Raw genomic sequence first — 21,400 nt, 5'->3', positions numbered from 1 at the left:
CGTCTGTCTGCTGTTTTGTTACAGTCTTTAACTGTCATTTATGATCTTAGATGAACACCACCATTCAAAATATACTTCAAATTGAACTCAAAGGTCGGTTTGTGTGTCACTTCTTGGGGCAGGGGTCGGCTGTGGCTCAGTTGGTAGAGTCATCATCTCTCAACTGGAAGGTCGAGGGTTTGATCCCCAGCTCCTGCAGCAACATGTCCGATGTGTCCTTGAGCAAGACACTAAACCCTGAATTGCTCCCGCTGCTTCGTTATGAGTGCGTATGAATTGGATCAGTCACTTCTGATGGTCTCACTACATAGTAACCTCTGCCATCAGTGTGTGAATGGCTAGGTGACATTCAGTGTAAAAAAAAAACACTCCTGGTTTGTAGCTCCTTCCCTCTCCTTAAGAGGAATTTAAGGACCTAATAACATCTTTGAAGTTTGAGCACTGAGAAAAGCTTCAGTGGTGCCAGTTGATCACAGGCAGGAGGGTGGAAGAGATGAAGAGGAACTAATACAAAAAAGATGGAGGAAAAAAAGATTATTTTTTGGCTGGGGATGGAAGTAACAAATGACATTTAATCATGTTACTGTAATTGAGTAGCTGTTTGTGTATTTTTAATTGAGAAGTTCTTTCAAATCAGTAATTTGAACTTTACTTTAGGCTCAGTATTTCTTGGGGGTAGCAATGTACTTCACAACATTTTAAATAGCCTCCGTTACTGAGTAATTCAATGAAAACTAAGAAGGCAAAAAAATGGACAAGTTGGACCAAAATGTTGTCAAAAGAATATAGAAACATGTAAAGGCCTTCTCTAAACAACCACCGACCATCTTACTTGTACAATCTCATCACTGTCAGATTTGTCTTTTTTTTATTTATTTCTGTAGTATGACAATCAGATTTTAGAGTTTCAGTTTGAACCCATTTCATATTTATCATGTTTACATAGTGTCTTTTTGGAATATTTTAACATATCTCTGTTTAAATGCCAAAGTATCATAGCAAGAGTTATTCATCCACGTTGCATCAAAACATTTGCTGATGTATTGCACTCTCTATTAACATCATATTTGGCTTTTTAACCCCCATTTCCTCGGGTAAAAAATGAAGTCTTCAGTGCTCAGAACTTAAAGTCAATTTTGAACAAACTACTTTTCACTTTTACTGAGTAGATTTAAAGACCAGTACTTTTACTTCAACTAAAGAACAATGTAATCAAAGTAATAGTACTTTCACTTGAGTACAATATTCGCTGCTCCTTTCTGAACATGGATTGGGATAAAATTTTGAAAAACGACGTTCACAGAAAACGTTGTGTTTTTTGACATGTGCAGAACAAATAAAAATGAAATGAAATGATCCACACTGTTGTACTGGATGACAAGCTCCGTTATTACCGAGACAACCCAGACTTTTATATTTAGACTCAGTCTGTTGTAAACATCAGTAAGTACAGGTATCGTTTTAGAACCCCCGGCACAGAGTAGGATAAACTCAGACACAATCAACATAAGTGACACATTTTAGGAATGACCAATCTGACACAAAAGTTGAATCCTTCTGTATGTTTAATGAACTTTCATTACATTGTGTAAAAACACTGGAGTTAACGACTGCAGCTCTTCTCTCTCATAGCAGCAAGGTATGTAAATCAAATCAGGTTATTCCGCCAGACAATAAATAATCTGCCTCTTTGGATGATGTCAATGTTTTAAAAAACAATGGATAACAGCTGCAGCATTCATTTTGATTCTACACAACCTATAGACATATACATATATATTTACCTATATATATATCTATATGTTGATGTGAATGACTTTGCCTATATTTAAAAAAAAAAAAAAAATACACCAGTAGTTTGTAAAATTGATTTGACATAAAATATTGTGGATTAGCAATGAGTCCATCATTGTAACAGAATGGCATTGTTGAAATGCAAAAGAAAACCAAACCAACATGGCTGGAATGCGGTTCATCTCTGAACTTCCTCAGCTCATATTTGAAAAGCATCACCTGGAGTCGTGTGTGTTTTTTTTTTTTTTTTCTCAGCGTTCACACTGATGTCTTCATCTCTGCTGAGTGACTTCACTCAAGAGCATCTCCCACCGTGACTCAATTTCCCACTATCACAACACACAGGAGGGGGTGGGGTGGGGTGGCATGTGATATTACAGGCAAGTCTGTAAAAAGACTACAAAAGTCACAGTACAATAAAAAATATAATGTAGCTATATAGTACAACCAGGCACACACAGGCCAACAGTCAGCTAAAATGGATACTTTGTACAAACGATACATTTAAGAACTAGAAAAGAGGTCTGTAGCACCTTAAGGAGCTTGAGAAGTATGTTAGCAGCTTGATCCAATACCAAAATATATTGCAGTATTGCAGTGTTTCTTACATACACATTCAATAAAGTTCACTGGTACCACTGAAGCTTATAAAGAAGTTTTACATGAATTGCTAAATGTCTGTGTCTCTCACTGAAGAGCATCTACTTTCTGTTGGTCAAGAGTGAGGGAGATGTTACTTTTTTTCTTTCTAGTCTTTTCAGTCTCTTTCAGAACCATGTGTAGAGTTTTTTCTTTCCCACTTTTTCTTCTTCCCAAACCAAATTCCTGGATTCTGTCATCCAATCCAAACGGGTTATCTGGGTTGCACCGGGTTGAAACTGCAATCAGTTAACTCATTGGAATATTTGTGTTCACATAAATGCTTCTCGACAAATTCCACTAAGAAATCAAGTCATCATTTTTCAAAAGGTAAAAGGATTATAAAAGAGGACAAATCACTCTGGGAATAACTGCAAATCCATTTTGTTTGCCTTTTTGTCATCTAAGTGAACAACGACAAGGTGACATTGTTAAGTGCTACTGTCCATTTAAGCTTAATTATTGCTTGTGCTCTCACCTAAACCAGCGGATGTATAGTCAAAAAAAAGGCCTTCTTACAAACTTGGCAGCTAAAGGTCATACATTATTTGTTAAAAGACCCCTCAATGAGATACACAGAACACTTGTGCAAGTAAAGCAAAAAAAAATGACACTTTGATAGGAAAAAACACTGTCAAAATTGTACCTGTAAAAATAAAACATTTATATTGTATTTACATGTTATTGTTCTCTAAAATAGCTAAATATATCATCTATACATTTGTAACAGATGTTTTAAACAAAAAGGTATTGGAGGAAATAAAAGGCATTCAATTTACAAAAAAGTGCTATGATTACATACAAATAGCGGCTTGCTAACAGCTCTTGTAAAATCCACAAACCTTCACAAGTTGAGAATAGCAAACTTCCATAAATGCTTTGAAAACATTACAACATCCCACAAACAATATTGTCTCCACTCGTGTCTCATCCTGTCATCTAGAGGGGACTTAACACTTATCATAGTTCATCATTTTCTTCTGAATCTCAGAGCACAAAAACAATGATCAGTATGTGAGGTAAATAATAACACTCTTGGGTTATATGCATCAAACAATCTGTGGAACTAAGATGCAGCACTTTTTAACTGATGTGTTCGAAGGTAAGAGGAGAAGGTTTGGGCAAATTGTTGCAGTATGTAAAGTCAGTATTTAGTCATAATGATTGTATTCCATTGTCTCTTGTGGGTGTGTCTAAAGGTAGTTTGCCTACAGATTAAATGTGTATCGTTTTTTTGGGGGGGAAACCATATTCATCCATTAACATCAATTTTTTACCTATCACCCTTCAGTCAAGCTGTCATTGGTCGGATTATCGATTATCGATTATCAGGCAGAGGGCTCATAGCTAGTAACAGCTAGAACATATGGCAACAAAAAAAAGCAGATAACTAATGCAAAGATGGCCGCAGACTGCTTTATGACACGTCATGATGTGTGGTTTAGTACACTGAAAAAACCTAAATGTTCAACACTGCCAAGAAAGGTATGGGTGTTTGCTAATGGCAGTAAGTTGAAGTTTTCTACACTTTTTTGTTATATATACATTGAACCTCAATTTTCAGTTAAGGACTCTTATCATTAAAGAGGAAACTCGATCTGCTTCTTCTACAACTTATTGTTCATAAAGTCAACTTCTGAAACTCAAGATTTAAAAGCCATTCAAAACTCTAGATAGTTTTGCACATCACAGAACAGATTTAAAAGGGTGATGAAGCTTCTGTGCTTCTTTATTTTAAAGGAAAACAAGGTGAACTTTGTGTCTGTTTGGACTAAGTGAGGCACTGGGGAGACTGACAATCCATTTGAGATGAACACAGCTATACCCCTCAGTGAGCTTCACTGCTCATGACCAAATATCAACCACTGTTTCCTTAGAAGTAAATGTCATGTCGGGTGGAGCTTTACGACTATAGCTTTGACTTTGACCTTTCTACATCTCTCACTGTTGTCAAAAGCTCCAGAAAATGGCTTTGTCAGGTGTAGAGCTATCCATATAATATTGTCAAATTTCTATTTTAACAGAGATCACATGCACACATGTACATCAACACACCCCCATAGGCCACACACTGACAAATACAAAACATCTCTCCCTCCTTACTATTAGCATATATCCATGCAAACAATTTTGGTTTATTTGGCCAGGTTCTGAGACTTCTCTTCCAGTACAATGGAGGTGAATTGAATATGGTTTGTGGAGCCCCAAGCATACACAACTTTACCATTATCACAACTTTTCAGTTGTTACAAATTGTCCTTAAATCACAGTGTAAGTGTAAATCGCAGTTTTGTAAATTAAACATGAATATAATTGTTGTGGATTTCATTATTGATACCTTTGTGTTTTTGTGTCACAAGATCTTCCCTATTATATTGCCAGAAAGCACTGATCACATTGTCTCACTCTTCCAAACACAAGATAACATGCAACAACCTTTTCATTACACCTATTGCTAATCCTTTATATATTTTAGCTTTCTACAGTTTTAAGTGTAAGACTTCTTAGGATGGTTAAAGTACGGGCAATCTCAGAACCCATCAGCAATCCTCTGACCACCCTGCCTCTAGGAATGATGGCCATCTTCTTAGTAATTCCAGTTTAGTAAGCTCTCTGCCAAGGCTTTGTGATTGGATGTGTTACATTGTTTACAGTCCTGTAAGAAAATTCAGAAGTAACTATGTGAATGGAAAATTGCCTTCCAAGTATGTCTGCAAAGAAAAGGCTGTCATTTGCTGGTTTACTACAACTCCATCTTAGTTTAACTGTTAATAGTATCCTAAGTCACACAGAAGCTTCACTTTGGCTTATTTAAGCGGTATATTATGAAAAATAAGTAAATGTTCTTGTAATTTATTTGCAACTTAGGCGTCTCAAGTCGGCTGAAGAAACAGATTTATGTTGCAGATTTGTAAAAAAAGTAAAAACACAAGCTTTGTTGATTTTTGTCCTCATGACAACATCCACTTTTTAAAAGCTTTGTTTGTTGAATGGGGGTCAGATCATTTCCAATGAATCCCAGGAAACCTGAGCGCTGATTCCTACACTGTCAGAGGCTGGACTTGTGTTAAAACCAAGTATTGGGTCTTTTTTGGAGAAGGCTGCTAGTAGTTGTCATATCAATATAACATGATTTACTATTGTTTGTACTTTAAATTGTATATAAAAACTATTACTTCCAATAAAATAACTGGCAATGTGGTGGGACCAAAACATTGCAAGTCAGGCTTTCCAGGAGATGCATTATTCTTTTTTAAGTCATTTAATTGTGACTTGGAACATACATCTTCTTTTTGGACCATTAAATAATTAAGCTAATGTTGCTATTATCTTATGTTAGAAAGTAGACATGATTGGTGAGGTTATAAGGGTAAATAATTGATATTATTTGTGTATATTTGTGCACACATCACACTTCAGGCCACCCCTGCACAAGTCACACCCCAGTTGACCACCCAAGTCAAAAAAGTCTGGACAGGCCCCCTGCAGGCGGACTACAAACGTACTTCCAATGCAAACCAGAACACTACTTATTTCACAGTCTGGTCTTGTGTGTACAGGTTGTTCTTTTTGTATAGAATCTGTAAATAGAGAATAAAGAAAGGAAAACACAAGTGTAACTTATTCAAGGTGGAATCAATTGGAAGTCCATGGATTCCTGTTTTCTGCATTAAAAGTCAGATGCATGTGAACCCCTCATACCAAACCTCTTAACAGGCAAGGCACACTACTATCAGCATTGGAAGGAAAAAGTTAGAGGTGGAGTGATCGATGAAGAACAAAATTCCTACTACATTTTCAGTTCAGGGTCCTTCTAACCAATATTGTATTGGAGTAATGCCAGTCTCATGGCAGATATCTCAAATTGTCTGCATGAGTCGATAAGGGCAACTAGAAAAACACGTTTATGTGATTAGTCAGTGACACTTGAAGAATAACAAAACAACCATTCCTAAAGATGTTGAATCTTACTGTCAAACTGTATTTAAAGGCATTTACATGTCCTAAATAGGTAGGAATAAAAACAGTAATGATTGGCTTTATCAATAAATATTTTCATTTAGGGAGGTTAGCTTTGAAACTCAGCTCTGTTCCAGCATACTTTAAATTCATGCAGTTTTGCACATTTGCATGTGGGATATGCCCAAGCACAACTAGAGTCTTCGATTGTTCATCATATGGCAGTTTGCCCTATACAGCTAAGTGCAGAGTTAGAGGGCACTAAAAGCCATTAAAAAGGAGACAATGTTAATTTTCTTGCTAAAATCATTGGTAGATCTACGGCCAACGACCCCAAAAATGTAACTTCCCCCATCTTTAACATTTTGGTCAATGATGAAGAAAGTGAAAGACTCGTTCAGAAAGGCAGGAAGCTCAAGTATAAAAGGCAAATCCTGGAGGCCTCAGTGGATAGCTGTTTTTTTTAATTAGGTTTTTTTTTTTAACCTCAAAATGATGTACAGTATCACTGTATTTTTTCTGGATTATGAAAATGACATTTTCTGGAAGCATACAACCATGAGTATTAAAGTGCAATTAAAATGAAGCTCCAATCAAATGTTCTTTAGGTTGGAATAAAATCGTTTTTTTAGGGGGTGACTCACTTGAATTGTTTCTGGAAGTTAAATGAACTCTTTTTAAAAAAAAGTGTATCGCCAGGCTTTTTTTTTTTTTTAAATCACCAAAGGTCTCACTTATTTAATCATGAAATATTCCATCTTCTGAATTGATTTGTTTAATGGATGTTTAGAAAAATAATATGGACTTATTTATCAAACTAGGTGTGCAAAGCGGTACTTGCACATCTGGTCAAAATAACTGCATATAATGTTGAGTCCCACATTGCCATATTTTACAAGTACACCAGGGGTCATCAACTACATTTGTACAAGGGCCAGCTTTTTTCCTGATAGACACTTCAGACTTCAAATATGGTACATTATATAAGCCTTGTGATTTTATTTTCATGTTTATTGTTTAATCACCCGAGATGATTTGTATTCTGGGGGATGGATGCAGCGTTTTTAAGTCAAGCTGAGGTCAAGTAAAAATATAATAATGCAATTGAGGCACCACTGAAACTAAAAACTTAAAACACCACAACAAAGCTTTTTTGCGTTTAGGATTTTAAAGGTCAATCACAATAAAGGCTGCTTTATTGTTTAAGATGAGAGCAAGAGGAGGGGGTTTGCTTGTTAGTGCTATGCTTCTGTGTTTGCCTATCCAAAGAGCAACTCGACTGCCTCAATTTGAATCCAGATGGAGATTCTTCCCTTTTGGTTCTAAACATTTAGTCAATGCCCATTATTCCTTAACCAGACAATCCTATTACTCTTATCCAAAAAAAAAAATAAAGTTTAACTTTTGGCACAAGTCGTTGACTACTGACAAGAAAGAAAAGGGGATACTACAAAACAAAAAAAGACAAATTTTCCGCTCCTATGACAACGTCACCACTATTTGGGAATTTACATCGAACTAGGAAATCTACTCACTTCAACCATAAAATGTTAAGCACAAGAAAAATTGCTTACCGTTCCTACTCAGAGCATTAATGTGGATAAACTTCTGCTTGATAGATTGATGAAAATGTACACGTCAATATTTTGCATGTTTTTGCTTATTTACTTCTAACCAGATATAATTTAATCAAACCTTAATTTCTTTACAGGATATTTAAGATATTCCAACCTTTCATCTTAAGCTGTTGGTACCCTAAATAAACTGTCTTAAACATGAAGCCTGGCTGTGTTACCCTAAAACATTAGATCTGCTTTTAACCTCACTGTACTGCATACTGTAGGAACACAATGGTATGAGCGTTTGTCGGGTTGTTGACAAAAATACAACCAGAGATGATGAGACATGAAGTAACTGACATTTTTGATTTCCATGTTTTAAATTAAATGAATTTAATTCGCTGCCTTGGAAAATGATGCATCCAGCATCTGCTATGGTTTTGGGTTTTATTCCACAGCCATTTGTAGTATAGAATAATATTTGGATATTATGTGTAAATGAGCAAAAACATTCCAAAACTAGAAGTTGGTCCCTGCCACAAAAGGGGAAAAAATTATGAAATGATGATGAACTGTGACAACAAATGATATCCTAAAGCTCGAAGTGCTGCATGTAAAAATAATATAGATCGTGAAATTTGCATACTAAGGATCAATCTATCCTGAAGAGTTTGGGGTTAAGCAGAGAAAAGAAAAATGCCACATCAATGAAAATGATCTAACTCTCAGAAGACGTATTTATGTATAGACTAACACAGCTCGCAATTTCTTGTTAGGTTGTTTATGTATTGTTGTGGAAGAACAGCTTTTTACTCCATTAATGTGTTTGTATTATTATTTTTTTAACTTGCACAGAGCGGCAAAGCACAGAGTTTAAGCTTCCCCGACCTTAATGAGCAAAGATCATGGTTGAATTCTGCTACTTGTACTGTGATTAAAGATATTAATATACAGTGTAGCATGCAGATCTCTGAATAGAAAATCATCCTAGAGATTAGAACAACACATGATGTGTTTAGAACTTGCTAATTGCAAGACTGAAAATTTGGACATTGTTTCTTAAACACCCAGACAAAGGACAATTTTTACTGATGTTAATCTGGACATGTCTTTAAGAAAAAAGTGGGGGAGGCGATTTGCCAACTTGTCAATCCAAAAGCTTGATAGCTAAAAAGAAAATATCCCAACAGGAAAAATAATAGATTAGTTAGCCTTTTAAGTGTGTGTGTGTGTGTGTGTGTGTACATGCTGATGTTAGGGCTAATCATCATGTATGTCTAACTGTCTGCTCAATGGAGAGAAATGTCTTTTATTGTATTATCAGTGGCATCTAGTTTCAGTGCTAACTGGTATGCTTTTGTAGCTAAGCATGTGTTTTGTACACTTTTTCCTTTTTTTGATTGTGTTTTGTATGTTGTCTCTGTGTATGTGTGAGTGCATGTGTGCCTTGTGCAGTACATACTGGATCACTGAAAAGCTTGATGGAAGCGGGGCAGTGTGGTAGGTGTGCTCAGGTTGGATATGAAAGAGGAGGGGAGTCCTTGAAGAGAACCCTCTGCAGTCTCGATCCCTTCAGGGGGCTGGGGCGGCAGCTGGACCAGGGGTGTGGATTCTTCACTGGGTGTATAGGTGACACCTTGCCCCCCTGCTGCGTTGTATGGAGGCCCGTTGAGCGGCAGAAAGTTAAAAAGCTGTGAGAAGTCCATCAGAGAGGAGGACGAAGCCAGAGAGTCTCCTGCAGTGGCTGCTGCCACTGAAGTGGATATTTTGGACAGGGATACCTCCTGGCTTGCCTGCTCTAGTACACCCACTTGAGTATCTAACTCAAGTTTGGAGGAGAGTTGGGGCTCTTGTGCTGCAGAGGATGAGGAGGGCATGCTGCTCTGCAGCTCCATCAGGTAGGTCTCCAGTTCTCCCTTTAGATTCTGCTCCCGCTCCTGTGAGGAGAAGGTGTATGAGGTAAAGTTGGAGCCCAGCGCATACTTTAAAGGAAAAGGGTGTGTTGAGGTGGGGAAGGACTCTGTGTCCAGGACGGGGCCTGTGTACATGTTGAGCTGATGTGGCCTGGACATCACCATCCCTGGGAGCTCATCCTTGATGCCCCCAGATACCAAGTCATAAACAACGGGCTCCAGCGAATCAGCTGGCTCAGTTTTTACCCTTAGCAGCTCCTTGGCGTGGCTCTTTTTGACATGACGAGTCAGATGGTCCTTCCTTCCGAAGCGCTGGGCACAGTACTGACAAAGGAAGTCCTTGCGACCAGTGTGCACCACCATGTGACGTCGCACATCTTTACGGGTGTAAAATCGCCGCTCACAATGCTCACAGCGATGCTTTTTCTCTTTGGTCCCACCAGATGATTTACCAGCGTGTGTTTTGAGGTGTTCCAGTAGAACGCCGGTGCTTGGGAACGCTTGCAGGCACACTTGGCAGGTAAGGTCTCCACTGTTGGCAGCATGGAGGGCGAGGTGGCGTTTGAAGCCCAGCTTGGTGTTGTAGCTCTTGCCACACTCCTGACAGGTGAATGCCTCCTTATACGGGTCATGAGTGTGTAGGTGATTCTTTAAGTGATCCTTGCGGTGGAACATTTTCTCACAGTATGAACACTTGTGGGTTTTTTCTGGCGAGTGAGTTGCCATATGCCTTGGAACACAGACACATTCGATGAGCACTCAGAATTGTTGCAATCATGTTTTAACTAGGCATGCTTTACACAAGACACAAACACAAGTCCTAAAAACATCATCACATTCATTTACGACTACTGAATACTATTTTACCAAAGAAGTAAAGAGAAAAGCAACATGCTGCAGTCTAATATGTACTGCTGCTTGTCTGTACCGTAGCAGCTTGTATTTGGAGACAAAAGCCTTGGTGCAGTCGGGGTGGGAGCAGCGGTAGGGTCTTTCTCCTGTGTGAGAGTACGAATGCACCTTCAACTTTTCCAGACTGTTAAAGGCTTTCTGACACTCCTGGCAGGAGAAATTCTTCTTCGGCTTTCCCTCTGTTCTCTTGCGCCTCCCCATGGGTGGCACAAGCTTGGCTTTCTCCAGGACGTGGTCACGATGGTCCTGGGTTCCCGTGGCCATGGCACTCTAAGGCAGACCAGCTACATGGACAAAGGCCCAGTGCCCAACCAGTACTGTTGCAATTATTCTATCCAGTTTTCTGTTCTCAACACTGCCCAGACACAGGGGCCTGTAAAGGAAGGAAAAAAAAGAGAAAATTAGAAGAACGATTCAGTTTCAGGTTGCTGGATCTAAACATCTAAATCAAAAACTTTACTCAAAACGATTCCATAAAGGGAAACGTTCTCTCTCAGCAGCCTTTGCTGAGCCTAACGAAGGTGATTCTGAATGATTCATACTTTGAAACTGCTTTTTAACTAGCTTAGTTAACTAAAGGTTTACAAAACCAGCTGTCAACATGATCAGAATCTTGAATTCAAAGTAAGATAATTACAACCATGAATGGAGGTCTTAATAAAGATAGAATGGTCTCAAAATGATGATACCAGCTTGGATATTTAAATACATGTCATGGAAGTGATATTCTGGAAAATATATATGATAAAAGAAACTGCACTATTACATAAAAAGATTAACAATCCTAGAAATAATATTCACATATTAAAACCAAAAAGTATTTTGAGCTTGATGAATTTAATCTGACCTAAATGATAAAATGGAACAGTAAGTTTTTCTTTCTTTTGAAACTGATTGAGATGCCAGTTACAATAACAGAGATAAAGTATATTCACGGTCAGGGAGTCTTTCACAAATTAAAGGGGACATATTATGAAAAATTCACTTGTACAGTGTTTTTGAACATATATTTGGGTAACCTGAGAGTCTTCCGACCCACAAAATGTGAAATAAATCCATCTAGTCCTTTGTTTGTGGTCTTATAACACAGAGAAAAATGCTCCGTTTCAAATTTGCTCAACTTGTGATGTAAAAAAAAAATCCCCTCCCCTCCCCTGGTATCTCCACCCATGGACTCCACCCCCAGAACACAAATGTTGCGCAAGTCTGCCATATTTATTCTCGCTACAGAGGAGTGATGTCTACGGGGAAAACTCGGGGGGGGGGGGCCTCATTACATTTAAAGAGACACACACACCAAAACGGAGCGTTCTGAGAGAGCTGGTTTATACAGGGTCACAAACCTCCTCTGGTGCTTGATTCATGTTATATTTATCATGAACAGTTGGAGAGGTGGACCCAAGTGCAGAATAAACTAAAAGTATTTAATAATCAGAAAGGCCAAAGGCAAACAAAAACGTACTTCCAAAAGTTCAACAAAAAACACAGGGATCAAAAAACAGGGAGCCACACAGGAGCACGAGCAGAACCTGACACTGCAACATACAACAATCAACACTGGCTACTTACAACATACAATGAACTGACAACACAAGGGAAGGAACACAGAGACTAAATAGACATGGGGTAATAAAACACAGGTGAGACTAATGACACAGGTGAAGACAACCAGGGCAATCAAGGCAGGGAGAAACACAAGACCAGAAACACTGAGGACAATACAAAATAAATCATGAAACACTTAAGACACACAGAACTCAAGAGTCTAATAAAACACACTAGAACACAGAGACACACGAGGATAATTAATGACAAAATAAAACAGAAAACACTGAAGGCAAAACTAGGAAACCATCAACACTAGGAAACATTAACACACAAGGGAAACAAACAACACTGGGATAAAACGGGGAAAATCAAATACAAAATACAAAACCAAATCATGACACAGATGTTTCATTTAGACTACAGGAGACTGTTTGAAAAGGTAGACAGGGGTATAAAATGTCCTCTTTAAAGAAACTTTGTATCTTGTTTTTAATTTTTTTATGTCTCAAATGGAGCGGCTTTGATGCAGGAACATTTTCAGGCCATGTCTGACAAGAAGCTAATATCAAATCAAACACATATCTGCCGTCATTTGTTTGGTTTAATTCTAGTTCATTTGATACAAAAAAAAGTTTGGTTTTAAACTCTATGGGTGGAAAAATGGAAGGCATAAACAACAAATAGATTGTTTCTGACAAATATAAACACCTTGATTATTATCGTTATTTCCAATTTTCAAAGTGAATACCTTGCAAGGTAACTGCTCATCTACGCTCATGCACAATCACACACCAATAGCTCAGCATTCAGGAAACATTTTGAGGCTAAGAACCTTGCCCATGGACACTTCAACTTACTTGAGGATCTGAGAATTGAAATGACACCGCTCATTTTTATCACCCATCTACACTCACAAATTCTACCAGCCATGAAATTGAAATACCAGGTAGCATCACTAGAAATCGAGGGTTAAGCTATTGCAGGGACACTTTGAAATAAAGATGTATAGAAAGGTGGAGAAGGGGATCACAAAGCCAACACATACACTCTGCAGCCTGAGCAACAGGAGTGTTAACAATCCTTGACAATCATAATACATAACCTGAGGCTCACTAGACACAGCTTTACTAGCATTCAATTGGTTAAAACAGAAATGAGATCATAATACATTTTGGTTTTCATGCTGAAGACGCTTCACTTGTTAATCTTACGAACCGTCAAGAAGCCGGGTTTCATTAAATACCATCCCGACCGAGCATGAAATTTTATTAATCTTCTTCTTCTCCTCCATTTCCGCGCACCTCCCTAAATAATAATGCTTTGTTCAGAAAGCCTGCACACATTAGATCTTCTACCGTAAACCAGCTTCCACTACAGAAACATTATTTCCCTGTAAAACTTTGTTGTATTTCTCTAGAGAAACCTGTAAACTGAGACTTTAAGTTCCCATAATCAAAATATGATCCTGTTTCAAAGCGTAATGGCTTAACCCCAAAAAAGGTTTGAATCCATAAAACATGGATACGTTAAACAGTTCTCTGTACAAACAAGATATATTCAGCAGGAAGAAACAAAATGATCACATCGGCCATCACACATTCTCAAATGATTGAAAATCCAAAGTTTGAGGATTCATAAAAATATTCATTCATCTGTAATAGCAAAACTGAAAGTCCATGCAGCATCATCACAATGACACATGACATCATTCTTCCAATTGAGGAAAAGACTGATAAATCTGTTCAACAGAAATACAATCTGAAATTTAATAATTTGCAACAGGTTTACTCATCTTTTCCTTCAATTCAAAAGGATGTAACCAATTTAACGTTTGTATGAATTCATGTTGCCTAGTCTTTGGAAAAACAAAGATAGTTAAAACTCTTAAGAATTTGAATGACATAAAATATGTTTCTTTTTTAGCTGAATGGATATTTATCTTAATTTTTTAACACATGTACCAATCTGGCCTACAATAATTTATAGACAATTGATATTAGCTATTGTGGAATTTGTCACAATTTTTTTTATTTATTTCCGGCAGAACAACTAAAAAGCTTTGTAACTGATGTTGACAACAATTTAGTTGAGTTAAGAATTTGCTTAAAAAAACCCTGTTGACCAACAACTTTTGTAGCTTTTACACAAACTAATTTATTAGACTTGACACACTTTAGCTTGTTCAGGCTGCAATAAATTATCTCTTGACAAAAAGTGAAATGCTTTGATTGGTGAATTTATGGTAAAATAACTGAGGAGAAATACATTAAATCAACAGCCCCCAAAACAACAGAAGCAAGTGATTCAAAGTGCCATTAGCCCATTTAAACATTTAAATGCATAGAGGTTCATCTAAAGAAGGAAACGTTTTCATTCTTTGTATTCATTATTTTAGAAACTTAAAACAACAAGTCATTACATTTTCATTTCAATCAGATTGATGAGGACTGATGATTTGCAGATAGATTACACCCTATACCCAGCCTTTTCATATTAACAAAATACAAACACATTACAATACAAACCCAGTTGTAGTGAAGTCCCAGTTGTTTTAAGTTATAAGACAGGCGTAAACAGAGACCAACGCGGACAACACACTTCCCCCCAGGAACTGTTGTTGTATCAGCTTTCCAACCACCGACACCAAGTCACTAGCCAGACTATTAACCTTAAAAAAAACACTTTTGTGATGGAAGAAGCATCTGATCCCAAAGCCTTAGCGTACACAGAACCACTAGTTTGTCCTGTGACACACAATAACAGCAGAGATGATAGGCTCCTGCAGACCTCGCTGATATCAGCAGCAGCTTTAGGAGCCGATTTTGTAAATAGCCTACGATTTACTAACATGCACAGTGCAACCTGCCACACCAATCAAACTGAACACAAGTTGACTTTTTGCTCTTTCAAGAAACTGTTTTCAACAGATCCTGGCGCAAGCCGACACAAGCAAATCTCAAGTATTACCTAATTAGTTTGCCTTAAGTTCTCCCTCCATTTTGCTACTTTATAGACAAATACCCTCCTTGTCGTTTCACAAATTTCGCCTTACAGCGGGTCTCAGCCAAGCCGTCATCCGCATGACAACGTGATCGATACCTGGAGTGGACAGAACTGCGATACAGAAAACACTGCAAAAGTGAAAAAGCATGACAAAACCACACTCTTAATGGTTCCACTTGGCGTTAGACTTTTGGAAAGGAGATGCTTTAATCGATAAGGATATGTTGTTGACACTACTTATGTTTAAGTGTGTAGGCGACAAGACGCAAAAAATAAATATGATCGCAAATAGAAGGAAAATTGGCATTAATGCTGAAACCAAGTGCGTCTGTCCTTGGCAGTCCTCGTCGCACTGTCGTTGTAATTATATTAAAGAATAAACTTAGTGAGGAGGCTATGTTAACTCTTCTCAACTTTCGCTCCTTCTGCTGTTTCCTCTAGTCTTTAATATCTGCGGACACGCACCGTGACGCTAATATCACCAGTGACACAAATAATTATTTTGTAAAAATACATCTGCCTTCCCTTGGTTTTCTCTGCGGTTCCAAACTGGGTACTGATTAACACAAACTTTTTCCCCAGCTCACCCCTCTCTCATAATTTAAATAACCCCGATATTTTAATTCAAGAACTGAGTAACCAGGAACTTAATTTACATCAAACTTACCACGGACGCTTTAGCATCCTTTCTGTTGAGTTTTTCTTCACTTTCAACTATTTTCCGAATTTTTAATAATTTTTTTCTCATATTTTTTGCTAGACGCGGCGGGCCTGAAAATGTTTTGCTTTCCCCTCTTTCGAGCAGCCATTGTGTATGCGCTGCGATGCAACCACACTTGGATTTAGCCACGCCCCTTAAGTTTCGCCCACTTGTGCTATTTGGATTTGTGTAAGCCGCTGCCAATTTCATTTCAATGACAGTTCCAGTCCCTTTTAATAAAAATCAATTTTTTGGACTTGCTAGACATACTGTCAATCTTTTTAAATGGGCTTAGTCCAAATATCAACGATAGGAAGAGCTACATTTGAGATAATAAATCCTATTGGCTCAATCGCTTGTCACTCTGAGCCGCTTGAATTCAAGGGCGCTGATTGGCTGATGCCGCTGTCAGTCGTCGGTGACGCTGCTAGTTATTTTCCTGGTGCGCTGTTGCAGCAGAGAGAGTGGGGTTGTGCTGAGCATGACGGGGAGGTTGTAGTCTTTAGCAGTGTGGCCTCACATGTTAGCTACATGAATAGTGTAGCATAGTAGCTCACTGTCATTGAGGTACGAAAGCTGTATTTTTCAAGGGAATGTAAATTGCATAATTTTTTGTGAAAAGATACAGAAAGCGTGAATGTGCTCGGTTGTTAGTTTTTCCTTTTAAAACCGGATAACCTTCACTCGTGTGGATATTAGACGCATCCACGAGTCTTAAGACTACATTGGATAAAAGTTGGTATTTCTTCAGGTAGGTCATCATAACGTTGTGAAGCTCTATCTTAATTTACCTAAATTACTTTCACAAATTCTACTACTAAGTTTCCACGTTAGCTGCTGGTAATAGCATATGAATGAAGGTCAGCTTGTTACTTGTTACTTGTTATGTAGCAGCATAACACTCAGTGGGGGAGGGGGCACCGAGCCTGCCATACCCCGTTAAGAAAACCCAGCAGTCAGAAGGACGTAGTCTTTATCGACAACATGCAACTGGTTGCTACGAATGAACAAACATTTCTTCAATATAGGGAGCCAATGTTCAATTCGGCATATAGTATGCAAAGGTAACCAGTTTCAATTAGGCCTGTTATAATCACAAACTTTCTTTATTCCCTAAAACTACATTGTTGTTATTGATAGCAGAACGACCTACAGCCGGTCAAATTAGGCTACAGTTCAAATTGACTTTGGTTTTTGTGTATTCATTTCTGCAAAGAAAACACATAATTATATTTGTTTGTCTCTCTTCATTAATTAAGTTTGCAACATAAAGTGTATGTCTCCAGCCTAAAATTCATGAAAATATTAAAAGAAAGCATTAAACTCGCCGAATGTTAATGGGGTTTTTCTGAACCTTTTTTTTTTTTTTTTTAAATAGCCTTAAATGCAATTTTACTCAGTTTTTGTTTCATTAAAAATCAGGAATGTGGACTGGAAGTCTACATTTTTGTGGGAAAAACTTGACTGTAGGCGTATTAGCTGGCCCTACAATCTTGGTGGGAAGGTATAAAAAAAAACCTATATAAGTTTATAACCATTACCTTATTGTAAGTGTGTTGTCTGACAAATAAGTAACTAAGCTGCACACTATAAACTTCAACTTCAAAACTGATAAAGATACACAATAGCCCGAAACAGCCTCGCTGGCATCAGTTTTTTTAAAAGATACTTCTTTTATAAGATGCTGTATTTACAAAACAAAAAGCATTATTACAAATACAGTTCAATATATGTTTTTATAGTTTTCATTGGTCCTGCATCAAATCATGTATACCTTTTTGGGTTAAGTGGAACATACCTATAACCAGACAAATAGCAACAATGTCTCACAGTGACAATATTTGAGTGTCATGTTTAACAACCCATCGAATATAGTGGCTCTTCTTCCATTTTTGGGTCAATCTTTACAACAACAACATCACATTTACGGGTCCTGGACTTGAGTCTGTTTGACTAGTCCACACAACGTTGAATACAATAACAATGTCCCCCCCGGAAATAAACCTACCACAACAACATTCAACATTGGAGTAAAATACTTATGATCAGACTTAAAGTGGGGGTTTTCATCAATGAGGTCCTAAATGAATCTACTTTATGTTAGACACAGTAGCCGGTCTCTGGGGCTCTCCTGCACCTTGGATGGTGTGTGATGGTGTCGATGGTTGAATGAGCAGCGAAACTGTAAGGCACCTTGTCATTAAGCGCTGTATTAATAAATCCCATAAACACGATCATATGTTCTTTCCGTTGCTCAAATGAGATGTTTTTCTGCTGCACAGTAATAATGCTGATACGCATAAAATGATTTGTTCAGCTTCGTGCAGCGTGTTATAAAATGTGTTGTTTTTTCTACTTATTTTAGAAGATGTGGAAAATCAGCTAAATAACGAGGATACCGACCATGTGTTGCTTATGGTGGTATTTAGACAGGTTTGAAATGGTTATCTTTAGTTCGTGGTCTGTATCTCAAGCCCAGAGCTACAATAGCTCAACTTACTTTTTGAAGAAAAAAAAAAACCACCAAACAATCTTTTATTTTGAGTAGCCAGCGCCACTGTTCAAACCCATAATACACATTTTTGAAACTTATTTTACTCCTAACATTTTCAGCCAAGTTCTAATTAATCCAAAGTACGATTTTTGTCTCGTTTTAGACGACCAGTAGAGCGAAGTCCAAATATTTGAATTGTGTTTTGTTATGAAACCGAGAAAAGCCAGAAAATCCTTACCTTAATCCTCCAGAAACAATGGCTAGCAATTTTGTTCGAATTCATCATTTAAAAACCCCGTTAAATGATTTAAAAAATAAAACGTGTTGATTTCCTGTACAATAAGTCACTGAATTGTTTCACTCTCTACTTACTCAAATATTTATTGAACTGTTTACAAAATGTGTTCGTCGACTGAAAAAAGAAAATCGCTGTCAAGAAAATAACAAAGCCCCCTAATACTCTTGTAATGCTGCGGCTAATACGAGCTTTGAAATGGTTTAAATTGATATGTAAATAAGTACCATTTTCTCTAGATAATAGTCACACACCAAAAACAGAATAGGAGTGCAAAGTTACAATATCGAGAGTTTGTTCACATATCAGAAAGTTTCCTTAACAACAACATATTAGAAGAATTTAAATGTTGAAATGCAGAAAGGAAAGCAGCACATCATTCTGACCAAAATCGAAACACTTGAAAATCTGACCCTGTTTATGTTGTCCATTTGTACGCAGCTTCAAATGGATAAAAATACAAGAAAACTTCGGAATCAGGACATAAACCCATGCATTGAAGTAAGCTTTTTATACATTTAGTTTTTGTATCAAAACATAATGATGTATTTATGTTTTAATGGTGCTTATGTTGTTGGAATCTTTCACTTTTAGGAGAGTGATGCCTCCCAGAAGTGTATGGATGCCTACAACTATGATAAGAACATGTGTTCAGCATATTTCCAGAGGTATAAGAACTGCAGGAAATACTGGGTGAGTGTATGTGAATCAACAAACTGTGGAAACTGGTTGTAAGAATTTAGCTTTAAAGGTGTGTTTTACATTGTTCCAGGGACCCATATTTTTCCTTTCAATAAAGTTTGTGTATTTAGTCCAGAAAATGTAGCATTGAATTGTTTCACTTCTCCAACTTCCAAATTTCACTACCAAAACTACGTAGTGCACCTTTAAATAAATTGTGCATGTTGAATTGAGGATGAGACCTGGTAGGTCGAGCGTACTCAATGAGCATCACAGATGTGTTTCCAGCAGCCGTACCCCCCCTGGCTTATCTTTGCTGATTGAGAGTGAAGACAGGAAATGTTCTGGTCCATGACACTTTAGTGACACCAGCTGGTTGATCAGGATACCTGCACGTGAAGGCCAGAGAAGGTTGAAGGAAGCAGCCAAATTGGTGCCAGGAGTATGGAGCTTTCACCTCATTCTAAACAGTACAGCGGGGGAAATTGGCAGAATTGTTATGAACAAATAAAAGAAAGTATTTTGAATAAGCACCTTTAAATTCAGTCTATATCATGATTTTATCCTCCCTGAAAAAGAGGTACAAATGTGATGTATTCTAGAAGAAATTAAGAAAAAAGTTCCTAATGTGGTGCTGAAGTTTACAGAGCATTAGCCCTGTTTCAGTGAAAAAAGTCACAATGAACATTTGTGTAATGAACACAACATGTCAGAATGACAATTAGATATCACTAAAGCGGAGAGAAGATGCCATCAAAGTTGCATACTTCATGTGTGAGGGCTTATAGATCCTAGTTTTGGGCTTGTCAACAGGCAAGGCCGGCAACTGCTTAGGGCCCCAAATCAGTGGTCTAAAATGTGCAAATTTTTGCCAAGACAGTAGGAAACCTCCCTAAGGGGGCCCCTCATCTGACAGCACTCGCTTGTTGCCCTGCTGAACGTTGTTTGGAAGGCCCCAACAGGATCTCGAATCAGTACCAGGCTTTCTGCTATGTGACCAATAGCATCTTTTCATTAGCTAGACCCGACCTGTTTGTTAATTTTTACGCCATGAAAAAAATAGAGAACAAATAGCACTTATTAAAATGTGAAGTGTCATTAAATAGAGGTCAATTAATCATTTCTGTGTTTTTGTCCTTGTAGCACAACATAATGGTGCAGAGGAGAAGAGACGGTGTGAAACCAGACATGCCGACTGCTGCAGAGAGGCACGAGCAGCTAGGTGCTATTGGAGGCAAACCGTACTGAGAGTCAGCCGGATCACGCAGAGACACTACAACCACAGCAGGCGCAGGATGTTTGCTATTGGTTAACTCATTGTGGTGATGCCGCTGCACTGCATTGGCCGGGTGTTCACTGGGATGAAAGGCCTGAAACTCAGGCATGTGGAGAGCTGTTCTGTGATGAAAAGGACCAGATATCAGAATTACTATGTATACATGTACACTGCATGAACTGAAGAATTACAGATTAATATATTTATGTGCATATGTTGGAAAGAAAAGTGTGTTTTTTTATTTGTCTTGGCTCTAGGCTGCAACAAAAATAGGAGTCGAAGACGAGGTACCAAAACAACATCAACATGTGTTTACAATTTGATCAAATTATTGTAGATCAACAGCCTCGAGCCTCGATGTTCTCAGAGTGAGAGAAGCACGTCTGTCCTGAGAAGAGGATTATATGGACGAGGACTACACCGGGCCAAGGTGTAGCTCATCCCCTGATTACGACCTCGCCTTGACCGGAGCCTGTAACAGAAAGACCACGAGCAGCACGGGGTCGCCAATAGGTGTGGAGGGGCCGTCACAATTACTAAATGATTTACAAACTATTACATTTGTTATATACCATTTAAATCTCAAATATTCAAGGTCTTAAAAGTACACATGCTTAATCCTGGGA

The 21,400-nt window shown here is 38.0% G+C and overlaps 2 protein-coding genes across 3 annotated transcripts; one reads left to right on the top strand and one right to left on the bottom strand.

The window, feature by feature from the left end:
- Positions 1–1,547: 1,547 nt before the first annotated feature.
- Positions 1,548–16,125, bottom strand: plag1 (pleiomorphic adenoma gene 1). The gene is made up of 3 exons (XM_029278187.2): positions 15,996–16,125; positions 10,794–11,150; positions 1,548–10,595 (listed from the first exon to the last, which is right to left on the bottom strand). Exons 2-3 carry the CDS (start codon positions 11,039–11,041, stop codon positions 9,419–9,421), a joined length of 1,425 nt encoding a protein of 474 aa, XP_029134020.1. The 5' UTR covers positions 11,042–11,150; positions 15,996–16,125; the 3' UTR covers positions 1,548–9,418.
- Positions 16,126–16,485: 360 nt separating this feature from the next.
- On the top strand, positions 16,486–20,986 carry chchd7 (coiled-coil-helix-coiled-coil-helix domain containing 7). 2 transcript variants are annotated; one of them, XM_020638600.3, is made up of 4 exons: positions 16,486–16,779; positions 19,259–19,318; positions 19,412–19,510; positions 20,642–20,986. In XM_020638600.3, exons 2-4 carry the CDS (start codon positions 19,265–19,267, stop codon positions 20,744–20,746), a joined length of 258 nt encoding a protein of 85 aa, XP_020494256.1. In that variant the 5' UTR covers positions 16,486–16,779; positions 19,259–19,264; the 3' UTR covers positions 20,747–20,986. The 2 variants fall into 2 exon arrangements, with proteins under 2 accessions (XP_020494256.1, XP_020494257.1); XM_020638601.3 differs by having other exon boundaries at positions 16,503–16,595.
- The last annotated feature ends 414 nt before the right edge of the window (positions 20,987–21,400 follow it).

This window comes from Labrus bergylta, chromosome 20, assembly GCF_963930695.1.
Source record: "Labrus bergylta chromosome 20, fLabBer1.1, whole genome shotgun sequence".
NCBI classification, from domain to species: domain Eukaryota; kingdom Metazoa; phylum Chordata; class Actinopteri; order Labriformes; family Labridae; genus Labrus; species Labrus bergylta.
This window is presented reverse-complemented; position numbering and strand designations above follow the sequence as displayed.